General features: G+C 50.3%; 1 protein-coding gene across 1 annotated transcript; it reads right to left on the bottom strand.

The window, feature by feature from the left end:
• Positions 1–1,324: 1,324 nt before the first annotated feature.
• PIPOX (pipecolic acid oxidase) lies at positions 1,325–13,474 on the bottom strand. Its single transcript, XM_012648304.1, has 8 exons — positions 13,145–13,474; positions 11,290–11,438; positions 4,534–4,747; positions 4,080–4,262; positions 3,397–3,543; positions 2,928–3,086; positions 2,264–2,339; positions 1,325–1,983 (listed from the first exon to the last, which is right to left on the bottom strand). Exons 1-8 carry the CDS (start codon positions 13,256–13,258, stop codon positions 1,853–1,855), a joined length of 1,173 nt encoding a protein of 390 aa, XP_012503758.1. The 5' UTR covers positions 13,259–13,474; the 3' UTR covers positions 1,325–1,852.
• Positions 13,475–13,860: the final 386 nt, after the last annotated feature.

The raw sequence follows: 13,860 nt of genomic DNA on the forward strand, positions 1-13,860 counted from the left end.
TTCCATTCTTCTGGGTATATACCCAGAAAAGGAATTGCTGGATCATATGGGGATTCTATTTTTACTTTTTTGAGGAACCACCATACTGTTTTAGAACAGAGATTTTTTTTTTTTTTTTTTTTGAGACAGTCTCGTTCCGTCGCCGTGGATAGAGTGCAATGGCGTCATCGTAGCTCACAGCAACCTCAAACTCCTGAGCTCAAGCTTCCTCTGGCCTCAGCCTGCCGAGTTGCTGGGACTACAGACACAGGCCATGACGCCAGGCTAATTTTTCTATTTTTAGTAGAGACAGGATCTTGCTCTTGCTCAGGCTGGTCTCCAACTTCTGAGCTCAAGCGATCCTCCCACTTCGGCCTCCCAGAGTGCTAGCATTACAGGCATGAGCCACCATACCCGGCCTAAAATGGAGATTTTGATCTGTTTTGTTCACTGATACATCCACAGGGCCTAGCACAGTGCCTGGCACACAGAAGAGGCTCCATAAATGTTTGTGTAGTCAATGAATGAGTGAATAATCTTATTTGAACTTCACACAGCTCTGTAGAGTTGGTCAGTATTATTATTTCCATTTTACAGAGGCTGAGGCTGGGGTAACAGTCTGAGATCACCCAAAAAGCAGACTTGGCACAGAGTCGACAAGCTTGCTGGCTTTTACAACTCGCTGGAGAAATCAGTGCTCATACACAGGCCTAGGCCCTTGAGGACTCAGGCAGTTGAAGAGTAATTTCCTCTTGGTTGTATTTCCTTTGGGAATATTTTATTCTCATTCCCATTGCCCCGTCTTCGTTCACCGCTCAGTGACTCCTCCTAATGTCTCCACCCCACCCAGCCTCCATCCTTCTCTGCCCAGAGCATTTTAACTCCTGTCCTCTGGGGTCAAACCTGCTTGAGCGCCTGTTACAGCCCTCACCCCTCCACCCACCCTGGGGTGGTTATGAGCCTGTTCCCTTCCAAAGCAATTAGTGCAAGGAGGCCAGCCGCTGCGGTGCTAATGCTGTTTCATTAAGTGGGAGCAATCCTAATGATAATAAAATGGCACATTTAACATTCAAACATTGAACAGGGTTTCTGAGCGAGTGTGTCTCTCTCCTTCTTTCTGGTATAACAGCTCCATCTTCATAAAGACCTGACAATACACCTTAATGAGAGACCGGGGGCTGAGCATCCTTGCAGAACCAGAGAGAGGATGAGGAGGCAAAACACCCAGACAAAGGGGGTGCAGTGCCTCAAGGGGATCAAGACTCCAGGGGTTCCTGGGTTAATGGATTCTGTGGTGCTAATGTAGACGATTAGAGCTCGTGAGAGATAAGTTCTCATGGAAAAGAAAGCCCACCATGGACTCGAAATGCAGTTATTTGTTTGTTCAACAAATCTCTTTTGACACATATTTATTGTGCATCTAAGATCAGCCAGAAATTTTATGGGCATTTGTGATGGAGGGTGGCTCTAACTGTGGAAAAAGGAACTCCGACGGTAATAGTGACCTATAAGAGACCATCTTGTTCCCCCTCTCCTGGGCAGATTTAGTCAAATCCATTTCACGTTCATCAAACATCCCAGCAAAGAGAATTTTAACAACTGCTTTGGTCTCCTGAGCCAGTCCTTGTGCCCTTCCTTATTGAAACATCCATCCCATAGGTCCTTGCTACTCTGTGATTATAGAATGTCTGATTGACCTTTTGCAAGCACAAAAGTAGTTGGGATTAGGGAGCTGGCTGGCGAAAGAAGGTCAACTCGATCATCCAGGGTTTACGGGGGATTCAAGAGAGGCAGAAAAGGATGACGTCTCAGGGCCACTTCCTGCATCTGAGCAGGGGCTCCGGTGCACAGAGGGGAAGCTGCTGGCCGGGGGTCAAAGATGAGCTTTGCCCCGGCCAGGGAAGCGGCTGATTCGAAAAGGTGTCAAGTCATAAGATGGCGTTAGTTTCATGCTTAATTCATACAGGATCTTCCCCACAACAGGGGCCAGCTTGAATCCATGCCCTAGGAAAAGAAGAGTAGATTGTCAAGCAAGTAGATTGTCACCCTCGGAGAGAGAGAAGCTGAGCTCTCCAAAAGTCTCCTATTTACCCGAACAGGGCTGACTGTCCTTTTGGTCATATCCCACCGTGAGCACCCCTCCTCTGACTTCCCAGCCTCCTTATACACTCAATGTCCAGGGTTCAGTACTTATCTGGGCAGCAAAGAGTGTGGAAAATACCATTTTGCCTGGCATTGTGGTAGGTTGGCTTTAAGGCACCCCATTTCCCCCAGCTCAGCTTACCAGAGAATCCAGCACCAATGACAATGTTGTCATACTTTGGGTGGCGATCGAGAATGAAGTGCTTGTCAGGGGTGTTCTAGAAAGAAACAATCACACTTGCGTCCTTTGAGGATAGAGGGAGAAACTGCAGGCTCTGACGGGCAGGGCCTGGGCTAGATTTCTTTCCAAAAAGAATGGGAGTGGGGCACAGGCACGCTTTCCGCATGCCAGGGCCCCTCTGGGTGTGCCAGTCTTTCTCATTTGTCCATCTGCCTCTCTTCTCATCCAGAGCTATGAACACAGTAGGTGCTCAGTTAATCTCTGTAAACTAACTTTAGCCAAGATGCTTCAGGCCCTGGTGACATCTGTCTCTTCTCTTTATCCCTAAGGCCTGCTCAACTAGAGGATCTTGCCAAAATAATTTTTAGAGCACTTCTGGGAAACACAGTGAAGGACTGCCAGGCATAAGCCTAGTTTCCTAACGAAAAAGATTATGAATAATCCCAAACAGGCCCCTCTCTGGTAGAGGCGAACCGACCCACAGAAATTATTCACTCATTTGTTTAAAGTCGCAGACTACGTCAGGGGTCAAACAGAGTCAGGCCTGGCCAGTGCAAGGTCTGTCTGTCTCCTTCCCCGTTCTGGAGCCGTCAGAGGGCCCGGCGAGGCTGCCCTGACCCCTTACCGTGTACATGCAGTGTTCCATGACGGCAGGCTCTGGCTTCAGGCCAGGTAAGTAATTTTTGACGAAGCGGCACAGGGCTTGGACGTCTTGGCTGTCTGAGCGTGCTGCGGGGCAGTCCCGCTCATCGGGGTCTGCACGGTTGCCGTGGTGATAGCTGACCTGTCTCCCAATCAGAGCGACATGAGCAGCAAGGGCCTGGCCCTCCACGCACACCCATGGCTAAGGGGCAGGCTTGTCCACAGGATGGCCCCATCCATCATTCCAGCTTCCCCCATCCTGGCAGATGCTGCTGGGAGCCACCTGAGGTTGCCCTGCTGTCGGTCCCCGCCCCCACCCTACGTTTGCAGGAAGGGCTCCTGTGGCTGGCCCTCGGAGCAGCTGAGGGTCTTTCCTTGCAAATGGCAGCAGCGAAGTAGGCTGCGGAGGGGAAAGTTAGAGCAGCTGCCCCAAATCTGCACAGGCACCTCACCTTCATCAGCCCCGGGTACTCTCCCGTGGGCAGCCCGTAGATGTGGTGGGGGGCTTGGCCCAGGCCCAGGAAGCACGGAAAGGCCTGGGATGCACCATAACTCCCAGGAACCTTCTCTTGCCAGTAACACACGTTGATCCGCAGGGTCTTGAGGCAGGGAGAGGAAGGGGAAGAGGGAGGGGAAAGCCAAGGAACTCTACAGCAGCGACAGCAGTTTCTTCTGCAGCCCTGCAGCCCTTTAACACAAGCCTGCGTGCCCGCTGAACTCCTCCGTCCTTGCTTCGCCCAGTTCTCGCGTCATTTCCCTGTTGCACACGTTACGGCACACAGAGACCTCCAAACCTCTGTCTCTTCCTCCTTCGCGGTTTCCTCCCACAGTTGCACCCCGCCCCTATTTCTCCCTCTTTCTGGGAGTCAATAACACCTCATAGTTACTGGGTGCTGCTATACGGCCAAGTCTCCTAAGGACTTAAACACATCATATAACTTAATTCCCCAACAGCCCTAGGAGGTAGCTATTACTCCCCACATCACGGGTGACAAAACTGAGGCTCAGTGAGGTGAACTAATTTGCCCAAGGTCGTCCGCTTGCAAGTGGCAGATCTAGGACTCACACTCGACTCCACCTGGCTCCAAGGCTTCTTCTCTTAAGCACCAACTCTCAGGCTGCCAGTTCCTCTTACCTGGAGAGGTAGCTCGATTCCCAGGGGACGGAGGAGCCAGTTGGTCCAAGGACCCGCTGTGATGATCAGGCTCTTGGCTTGGTAGCTCCTGGAGGCGGTTTTCACCACGACCGGCAGCCCTGGTTTTATCTCCATCACCTTTTCTCCATCACGCACTTCGCCTCCCAGCTGCCGCACTGCATCCTGAAAGGGCGGGGCAGGGAAAGGCACATTGGTCGCGCATGCTGTTCACCCTGGTGGACAAAGAGCCCTTCGCTTAGGGCAGAGAAGAGAGTGCAGAGTCTAGACTCCTCCCCCGTGTGGACAAGGCCCTGCCCTTGTCCATATGCCCTACAGTTCATGACTAAAGGCAGCAGGGCAGAGGCCCTCATCGGAGGGGCGCTCGGGCTGGCCGGCTGGGACCCAGGAGGCCCAGAGCGGGGAGCTGTGTTGCCCCAATGCGGTGTGACGTCACCTGGAGGGCTCTGAGGGCCTTGTCTGCGTAGAGAACTCCTCCAGACCTGTCCAGGATCCCCACTTCTCCGCTGGACAACTGAATATTTGGAAAATGTTGCTTCATTTCCTCAAGTGAGAGATACTGGTGTTCTACCCTCTGCTTAGACAGAGTGGCCTGGATTGTCTTTAATTCTGAATTCTCCTTCATCCCCAGTAACAGTAGTCCAGTCTGCCTGTAAAGAAAAAAAAAAAAAAGCCACCTAGGTGAAGGTACGTGTCAAAGCCCTGGGCCACTCGCTCTCCTTCTTCAGCAAGGATCCAGGTCCTGGTCATCAGGGGAGTCATGACCTCATGGTCAGAGGGCAGGAGGCATCATCTAGACCCGGTCATAAGAGTCCTGGGACTCTCGAGCTGAATTCCCTGGCTGTCACTGTTGGTTGGTTTGTCCCCTATCCTCCTTCCTCAGCATCCAGCCTGTCCTTGCTTCCATACCTTGAAAGTCGCTTTGATAAGATTTTATCCCCTCTTCCTGTCCCCTGACCCCACTCGCTATTTCGAATAATGCTCCCATCCTCCCCACACAGCCCTCTGCCCCGTTCCTCTCCTCTTTCCCTCTTCTTGTCATACAATGTTTTGTCCCCTCCTGCGTGTCTGCCTCTGTCTCTTAGCTCCTTCTCAGAGGCTGCCCATTTTGTGGAAAGGGTCCTAAATTTGGAGATCTGGCTCTGCTTCTAGTCCTGGCATCACCTTGGTGTCACCTTGACCTGGTTACTCACCTCTCAGGGCCCAGACTCCTCTGCCATAACACGTGCCTGTTGGACTGTTGATGGTTCCACACCAGGGTGGTACTTCCCGACCCACCCAGGGATGAGTGGAAATGGCATGGGCCATTTTTGTAGTTGTCACTGTGTCTGGGGGTGCCACTCACATTTAGTGAGCAGCAGTCAGGGATGCTGAACCCCCAATGCTCGAGAAGATTCCACCCCAAATGCCAATGGTGCCCTCATGCAGAAGCACTAGTGGATGGTCTCTTAGGGCTCCAGCAATAAATTCAGTGATTCTGTGATTTTGTTTCTCCCTGTACCTCCCACTATGTCTCTTAGTCCCTAAGGGAGCAAAGGCAGTTTCTCTTTCATGCTCCCTGCATCTTTGTCACAAGAGACCGGAGCTCCCTTCTGGGGGGAGTAGATCTAAACAATAGAAGGGTCACTCTGGCCCTTGGGACCATTCCTGTGGTCCTTGTGCGTCCCAGCAGCCGCGCTGACCAGCGGCAGCCTGGTACATCCCTCAGGTACGGCGTATAAAGCTCGTAATAGCCTATAATGGAGTCTCATGGATATTACATGCTTCCAAATCCCACATTATCTGGTTGGGGGATTAAAGAGAAGATTGGGAGGGGGTAGGGACGCAGTGGGCCCTGGGGCGGGTGTCAGTACACAGAGCTGCGCAGCGTGCCCAATCCATTCGCCACGGCCCCCGCCTCCCCAGCATTCACCACTGGCGAGACAGCAGTGAGAGTGCTGCCTCTTCAAAGCTCAGCAGAGGAGGGACGCTGTCGAAATCCCCACTCGCTAGGAGGAGATAGGCTTTTTTCTCTGGCCCCGAAAGGACTTCGGATTGGTTCTCAGGTAATGAAAACTTGCCTGGCAAACTTCTTAGTCAACAAGATAATTATAAAGTCATCCAGGTATCTGTTCTTGAGCCCTTTTTACCAGACGGGGTCCTGGCTGGATAGGATTCCGGGAAAGACGTGGCTCACACCTCATCTCAGCAGATGTAATGTCAAATCCTTGGCCCGGAAATTCCAGAGCAGCATATTCCAACCTCTGCCTGCCATACACCAGTCTTGGCCTCTCTATACTCTGAGATTTACTTTCCCTTTTCCACCCTTCCTTCTCTCCTCCCCTCCTTCCTTCCTCCTTTTCTTCCTTCCTTCCTTCCTCCTTTTCTTCCTTCCTTTTTTCCTTTCTTCCTTCTTCCTTCCTTCCTTCCTTCTTTGAATTAAGAACTCTTCTTACAGGAAGGTGCTGTATGGGAAAAATGAACTCATGCCAAGACAACGGGCAAACCTGTCGAATTATGAAACGCTGAGTGATGTTCTAATTCCCAAGCCGTCCTGCGGTGGCTGAAGCGGGAGCTCCCCATCCCTGGGAGTAATCAGCGAGCTGATTCCACCGGTGAATGTAATTGTGCCGATTGTAATCATTTTGCTCCAGCTCTCTGCCCCTTGTGGCATTTATTTCTTAGCCCAGATATTGATCTAACGGTGGGAAATTTTCCGTCTGAATTTGTGATGCCGGACCCTCCCCCTGGTCTGAAGATGTGTTTGGGAAATTCTCATTTTCCGTGGATCACAGCTGAGCTATTTGGCCTGAGGGAAACCATGCACTGCTGGAGAAATGCCTTGGATTGGAGAGAGATTCTTGACCATTATGAGTAAATCGGAAATAAATGTAAAACACTGCCTTGAAATGCAAAGGCCTGTCATTACGGGAGATAGGTGAGAGGCTCCTATGGGAGATGCTTAGAGAATTGGAAATCAGTCAATCAAAACCGGGATTGGAGACCGGGTCTTTCCCCCCAGGATGAAGATAGATGACTTCCATGGGCAGATTGAAAATCATTTAAGTGCTTATTTTCTTAATGGCTTTTTCTAGATACCAATAAATAGACTGCTCATTCTGCATCAATTTCTCATCTCTGTGCTTTGGGCCTCCCCTTCCTCTTTTTCTGCTCAGACCTGGGCTACGAAGTTTGGGAAGGAGAAGGGTGAGAAGAGACAAGGGTACCTGAATGGGGAGAAATGAGCAGGCAATGACTGGTCAGGACTAGCTAGAAAGAAGGGCCGGAAGCCAGCACTGGGGTTGCAGTGAACCCTAGAAAAGAGTGCAGCTCCTAACGCCCAGGATGCCCGTCTGCTGAGTCCAGAGCAACTGGTAGGAACTGTGCCTTCTTCCCAGCCCTAGTTTGATCCAGCACTAGGAAGAGGTGATTGAAGATTTCTCCCAAGGCCCTTATTGACTCCCCTGTGGCCCGACCAATGCCTCAGGAGTGATGTAGGGAGTTGGCAATCAGGGATGTCCACCAGTTACTGCAGCAGGACAGGGTGCAGGATGGGGGGCGGGGGAATGGGAGGGGGAGACAGCTTCCCCTGCATATATTCTGAAAACCTCTCCCATCCAAAGCTCCAGCTTTCCCCTGTCTGGGTTCAAAGTGCCAGGCAAGCCAACTCTCGGAGTCACCTTGAGGAAGGGGCTCGCATGGGGACTTGGTAATGGCTGCTGTCTTTGTTGGTTTTAGAGGAGCTCTTTGCGTTTCATCTTCCGCTCAGCGGGCTGAGGTGGAATTGGTTAACAAAGACTGCTCCAGGGAGGGGACGTGGCTGACAAGCCAGACACTTCGCAGACACAAGAAGCAGCAGCTGCGGAAGGGGCCACCAGGTTCTGCCGGCAGCTGTACTGCCTACGGCTGTGATCTTGTCTGATATTGTCAGCTAAGCAAGGGCAGCCCAGGTCAGGAGCTAGATAGTGGGACTCAAAGGGAGAAGGCGGGGCAGGAAAGAAATGGTCCGCAGAGCTGGGCTTTGCTGTTGGTGTCAGCGTCCTGGCTGTACACATCACAAAAGATTCAGACCTTGTGATCTGACACATGTGGCTTTGTCTGTTCCCAGAATATATGCAAATATCCTGAACCCACCCATGTTTAGTATGCCACTGTCATGGGAAGCAGCCAGATAAAAAGCACTGGACAACCACCTTAACTACCTACTCCTAATGTGTTTTTCTCTAATCATCATCAAATAGCATTAAGTATGTTCATATTTATCAGTTATGGGATGGTGCTGGTTCTTCTAGAAGAACCTGGAGAGACGTAAGGACCACAAAGATGATGAATCATTTAAAAAATCAGAATCAGGAATAAAAGCTAAAGGAGTCGGAATGGCTTTTAGCCCGAAGGTAGAGCTATATTCAGATACCATTCCGAGAACAGGAAGTATCTATTCTGTGTCCCCGCAAAGTAAGAGAACCAAATAAATTAATGTGCCTGAGTAAATCAGTTTAGCCATAAGAAAGGACTTGTTAATAATAGAATAATAATAACAATAATAATAATACTTAACACTCTATTGTACTCTAAAGGTTTTTAAGGCACGTTCATATTACTTTTCATTTTTCGTAACTGGAGCTGTGAGGCATTGGAATGGTCTTTTAAGAGGGGCTGTGATACTTCCCTGTCTTCAAATGAAGAGTAGCAAACTTTTGACGTGGGAAGACTTAGGCTTGAATTTATTTGCAGACGGGAATGGACCAGGGAAGCAGTTTCAGGTATCTTCTAGACCAGGGGCCAGCAAATTATGCCCCAGGAACTAAACCTGGCCTTCTGCCTGTTTCTATCTGGCTCATGAGCCAAGACGGTTTTTAAATTTTTAAAGGGTTGATTTTTTAAAAATCAAAAGAAAAATAATATTTCATGACACATGAAAATTACATGAAATCCAAATTTCATTGTCCATAAATAAAGTTTTTTTGGAATACATCTAGGTTCATTTATTTACATCTTGCTTTCACACTACAATGGCAGAGTTGAATAGTTCTAACAGAGACTTCATGGCCTGCAAAGCTTAAAATACTTACTACATGGCCACTTACAGAAAAAGTTTGCCAACTCCTGTTCCAGATCAAGAGTATAGTAATTCTGTGATTTACATTAATGGGTTAAGACTCTGACTACTCAGTAGCGACCTTCTCATAAGGTTGTGGGGAGACTTAAATGAGTTATATATATGAAGTACTTAGAATAGCCCCGTTTCTTTTTTTCTCTTTTTAGAGACAGGCTGTCACTCTGTCACCTGGGCTGGAGAGCAGTGGCATGATCTTAGCTTGTTATATAACCTCAAACTCCTGGGCTCTATCGATCCTCCTACCTCAGCCTCCCGAGTAGCTGGGACTACAGGTGTGCCCCACCATGCCTGGCTAATTTTTTAAATTTTTTGTAGAGACAGGGTCTCGCGATGTTGCCCAGGCTGGTTTCAAACTCCTGTCCTCAAGCCATCCTCTTGCCTTGGCCTCCCAAAGTGCTGGATTACAAGCGTGACCCACCGCACCTGGCCCCTAGTTTCTTACTGTTAGCCCTAAATATGTGATGAGGAGGATAATGATGATTTTCCATGTAGTTCTGAGCTCATTACATACTTATCCTCACGATGGGCCCATGAAATGGGTATTATTACCCCTACTTTGCAGGCAAGAAAACTGAGTCTCACAGAAGTGACACTGCTCACTCCAAACCACGCAGCCAAGTGCGTCAGAGCTGAGATTTACAGGCAAGCCTGACTAGATCCAAAGTCCTTCCAAATTCCGGTCCTCCTGCCACAGAGGAAGATTGTGAGCCTCTGAGAATCCCCTACACAGGGGTCCCTTTTCCTCTGTCCTGCAGCCTCGATGTCTGCGGTTGTTGCAGCTGCTCTGTCTCCTCCTGCCTTCTCCCTCCATTGCTCAATGGAACCAGCCTGGGGCCGACCCTGAACCGGTGGAAGGAATTGCCACTTATTGACAGTTCCTAGGCAATACACCAAGTATTTTACAAAAGTCTCATTTAATCCTCACGGAGCCCTGGGAGAAAAAGTGAGGCACAGAGAGGTAAAGCAACTTTTCCAAGATCACACAGCTGGTATCAGGGTAGAGCATAAAGTCAAACCCAAGCCTGTCTGACTCCAGAATCAGCTTTCCTCTGAGAAATCCACATCCTCTCCTGACCTCTCTCACTTGCCTCATTGTCTGCTGGGAAGCCGTGTGCCCTCCAAGGCCTGGGGCAATCCTTTTAGCACAAGATACTCAGCAGTATTCACAGGCAGCTGACAGAGAAGGGTCCCTTTGCCAGGCCATCCCTCCAGCAAGACATGTTCCTTTATTTGGGTGCTGTGTGCATTAGCTGCCTCTGAATAAATCTGTAATTAGCTGCCCTGGCTGTATTTGCATAATGGATTTCACTTTGTTCTTAAGTTGATGGTGTTTCTGCAACAGAACAGTAACCTCTTGGTTCCCCTCCATTACAATAACTGCCACCCTGTGGGGTAGAGCCAGGGTTTGTGGGAAGTTCAGATAAGAGTCACAGGGGAGGTGGGAGGGGAGGCAGGATGGTTAAAGTTCCTATTGCATCACAGGTCACTGGCTTTCCCGTGAGTGTCTGAAGGGTCAGTGAGGGAGGAGGCTTAAGTGTTAGAGCCGTGGAGGCAACAGAGAGAGAGGTGAGGGCTCGCTCCCTGGCAAGCACTCCGGCCTGTTTCTACAGGAGAAGGAATTGAGAGAGAATGAAACGGACTTATAGGGTCACTATTGGGGTGAGGACCCAGCATGAACAGTTATGGTACTGGTAGGAATATGAAGAACCCAAAAAGCAGCTGCGTCCTCGATCTCAACCCCTGCGCTAAGGCTCAGAGGGCTCTGCAGAGGCGCAGGTACAACCTCCAGCAGATCCTCGCAGCCTGCCCAGCTCTGTGCCTCTCCAGCAGTTTTGCCAATACGGCCTCGGCTAGCCTTGGTCACACGCGGTCTGAACCCAGTCCTGGAACTCAGAGCCCAGCAGGAGCCAGCTGGACCTGTGCAGTGACGATAATGGCAGTGAGCAGAATGACAGCTTCCGTGCATCCGGCACTCCTCTAGACCTTGTGTCCCTCCCATTGAATTTCCAGTGTTCGTGGCACTGCCACCTGACACACTAGAAGTACCTCCAGGTGCGGGGCCCCATGACTCCAGGGATTCCTCCCCCAGCCCACCTGTGCAGCTGGGTTCCAGCCTCCTGCTCCAGCTGGGCCCATATCCGATAGCACTCATCCATCATCTGCGTGTAAAAGTCTTCCACGTACGCCTTTCGGATTATCCGGCTCTGTCCGTGGGAGCTTCCTCGGGAGTGCGGTAGAAAGAACTGGAAGTGGAGAACAGGAGAGACAAGGAAACCACTGCGCCTACACTGTCATCTCCTTGTGTGCTGTCAACCAGCAGCCTCTTATCTTTTAAATATTTCCATACAGTCTTTCCAAATTCCCCTTTATGACCGATTTACTGACTTGGCAAGCAAGATAGAACTTCTTCAGTAGCACTAACTTAGGCTTCCTTTTTGTTAACATCATTCACATCCAGAAGTCCCTTTGTTAGCTAATTTGTAACCATTCTGCTGCAATCTCACCCCACTTTGATTCATAGAGAAGACTCTGGTCTAGTCTCCAGCCCTTCCTCCTACTTCCCAGAGCGGGGTGGCGGGGCGCTCTGCTCCCCCAGAACCAGTCTTCTCAGTGACCCCAGACTATCTTGCATTTCCCACCACTCTGTCTCTGCATAAGCCATGGCTCCCACTTTGGATGCACTCCCTCTCTCTCTCCATTGAAACACAAAACATATTTGAGGGCCAGGTGCACTGGCTCACGCCTGTAATCTTCGCACTTTGGGAGGCCAAGGTGGGAGGATCACTTGAGGCCAGGAGCTCAAGACCAGCCTGAACTACACAGAGAGATCCCTGTCTCTACAAAATATATATTTAAAAAATTAGCCAGGCTTGGCAGTGCATGCCTGTGGTCCCAGCTACTCGGGAGGCTGAGGTAAGAGGATCATTTGAGCCCAGGAATTTGAGGTTGCAGTGAGCTATGATGACACTATTGCACTTTAGCCCAGGCAACAGAGCGAGACTTTGTCACAAAACAAAAAAAAGAATCTTCTAGATCATTCTAGTCTAGTCCCTTCGTTTTATGAACAAGAAAACTGATGCTGACTTTATTTTCTGTGGCTTCAGACCACTCAGGCTAAGGGAACCAGCACAAGATGGAGAGTCTCCTGAGAAGATGAACCAGGGATTCCTCAGGCTTTGATAAAACCGATAGAGAAATGAAAAAGGTTTCTAACTACTCCAGCTCGTAACCAAGAAGGGTAAACCATAACTAGCCCGGACAGCTGTCAGCAAAATGGGAAGGGTGGGCCTCCTGTAGCAGAAACCCTAACGGTGAGGGGTGGACCTGGCCTTGGAAGGACCCTGCAGACACACAGGGCCACCCGCATGTGCAGAGGTCGCTGCAGACTGCACTGCATGGCATCACTTTTCCTTTAAAGAAAAACGAGACCCAGGTCTTACTTCCTGTCTATCAAACAAAGAGGCTGCTATTGTCCAGAGGAGGCAGGAAAACTGAAGCTTCTGTGGGTTGTGGGGTGCAAGGCCAGGAATATGCAGGGGAGAATCCTACCTTTCAGGCTGGTAAGTCAACCTTTGCTTCTAGGCAAAATTATCTTTACTTCAGGGTACCCAGAGCAGAACTGATTATTTTTCTGGCCTGGATTAACCATGTGGGCACGGAAGACAGAGGGTGGCAAAAAGGAAGAGAACAGGGCCTGGGGCACTTCTTGGCCAAGGGCAATCAGTGAAAGGAGGAAATGAGCCTAGAAACCCGATGTGGGTCTAAGGGATGGTGAAACTCTCTTGGAATTGTCACTAAAGACGCCAGGCAGCCAAGCTACAAATTACACAAGATTTGGGGTGATTCAGGCCGTTTGACCTTGCCTCATAGCCTGCTGGCTCTGGAAACCCCTCTCCTGCAGAGGACAGGAACAGTCCTTAAGGCCAGGAGTGCGGAAGAGACACAGTACCTGCTCCAGCAGGAGGACCTTCTTCCTGTGTTTGGCCAGGTGGTATGCAGTGAAGCAGCCCTGGATGCCTGCCCCAATCACGATGGCGTCGCAGAGATCTTTCTGAGTAGCCATGGTGTCCACTTGGTCGGCCCTACAGTCGCAGAGCCCACGAAACAGAAGGCAGGCAAAGGTGACTCCCAGCTGAAGTAAAGGGAGGCAAAGTCCAGCCTAGCCAGTGTTCCCACAATCCCCCGGGGTCACACCCTTCTCCCCTCTCCAGCCCTCCCTGCAAGCCTGGCACAGGGCCCAGCCTCTCTTCCCCTGCAGAGCAGAGCTGGGTAGTCTGATTTGTGAGGTTTAGCCCAGCTCAGCTGCCAGCCTCACCCTTACATCCCTCTAGCTTTCTATTCTTGGCTCAATTATTGTCATGCAAATGGACTCCTTCCTTTGCCACCTTCCTGTCTCATTATGATCTTTGTCTCAGGACTTCGGCCCTGGAATTTCAATGGCTCCTAGACCAAGCTGGGCACCAGGAATGCTGCCTCCCCCTGCTGGCCTCTCCCTTTTCAGCCTGATTTCCTTTAGAGATTCTAGAGGGCCAAGCTCAGAACTTGACACGATGCCCAGGGTTAGGCCCACCTCCCTGGTGGGTGGTGATGTCAGGGGTACAGGCAGGGCCCATTGGGAGGGCAGTTTTGTGATTATGAAATTATTCTCTTCATGTTTTACTTTCA

This window comes from Propithecus coquereli, unplaced genomic scaffold (assembly GCF_000956105.1).
Source record: "Propithecus coquereli isolate 6110/MARCELLA unplaced genomic scaffold, Pcoq_1.0 Scaffold281, whole genome shotgun sequence".
NCBI lineage: Eukaryota > Metazoa > Chordata > Mammalia > Primates > Indriidae > Propithecus > Propithecus coquereli.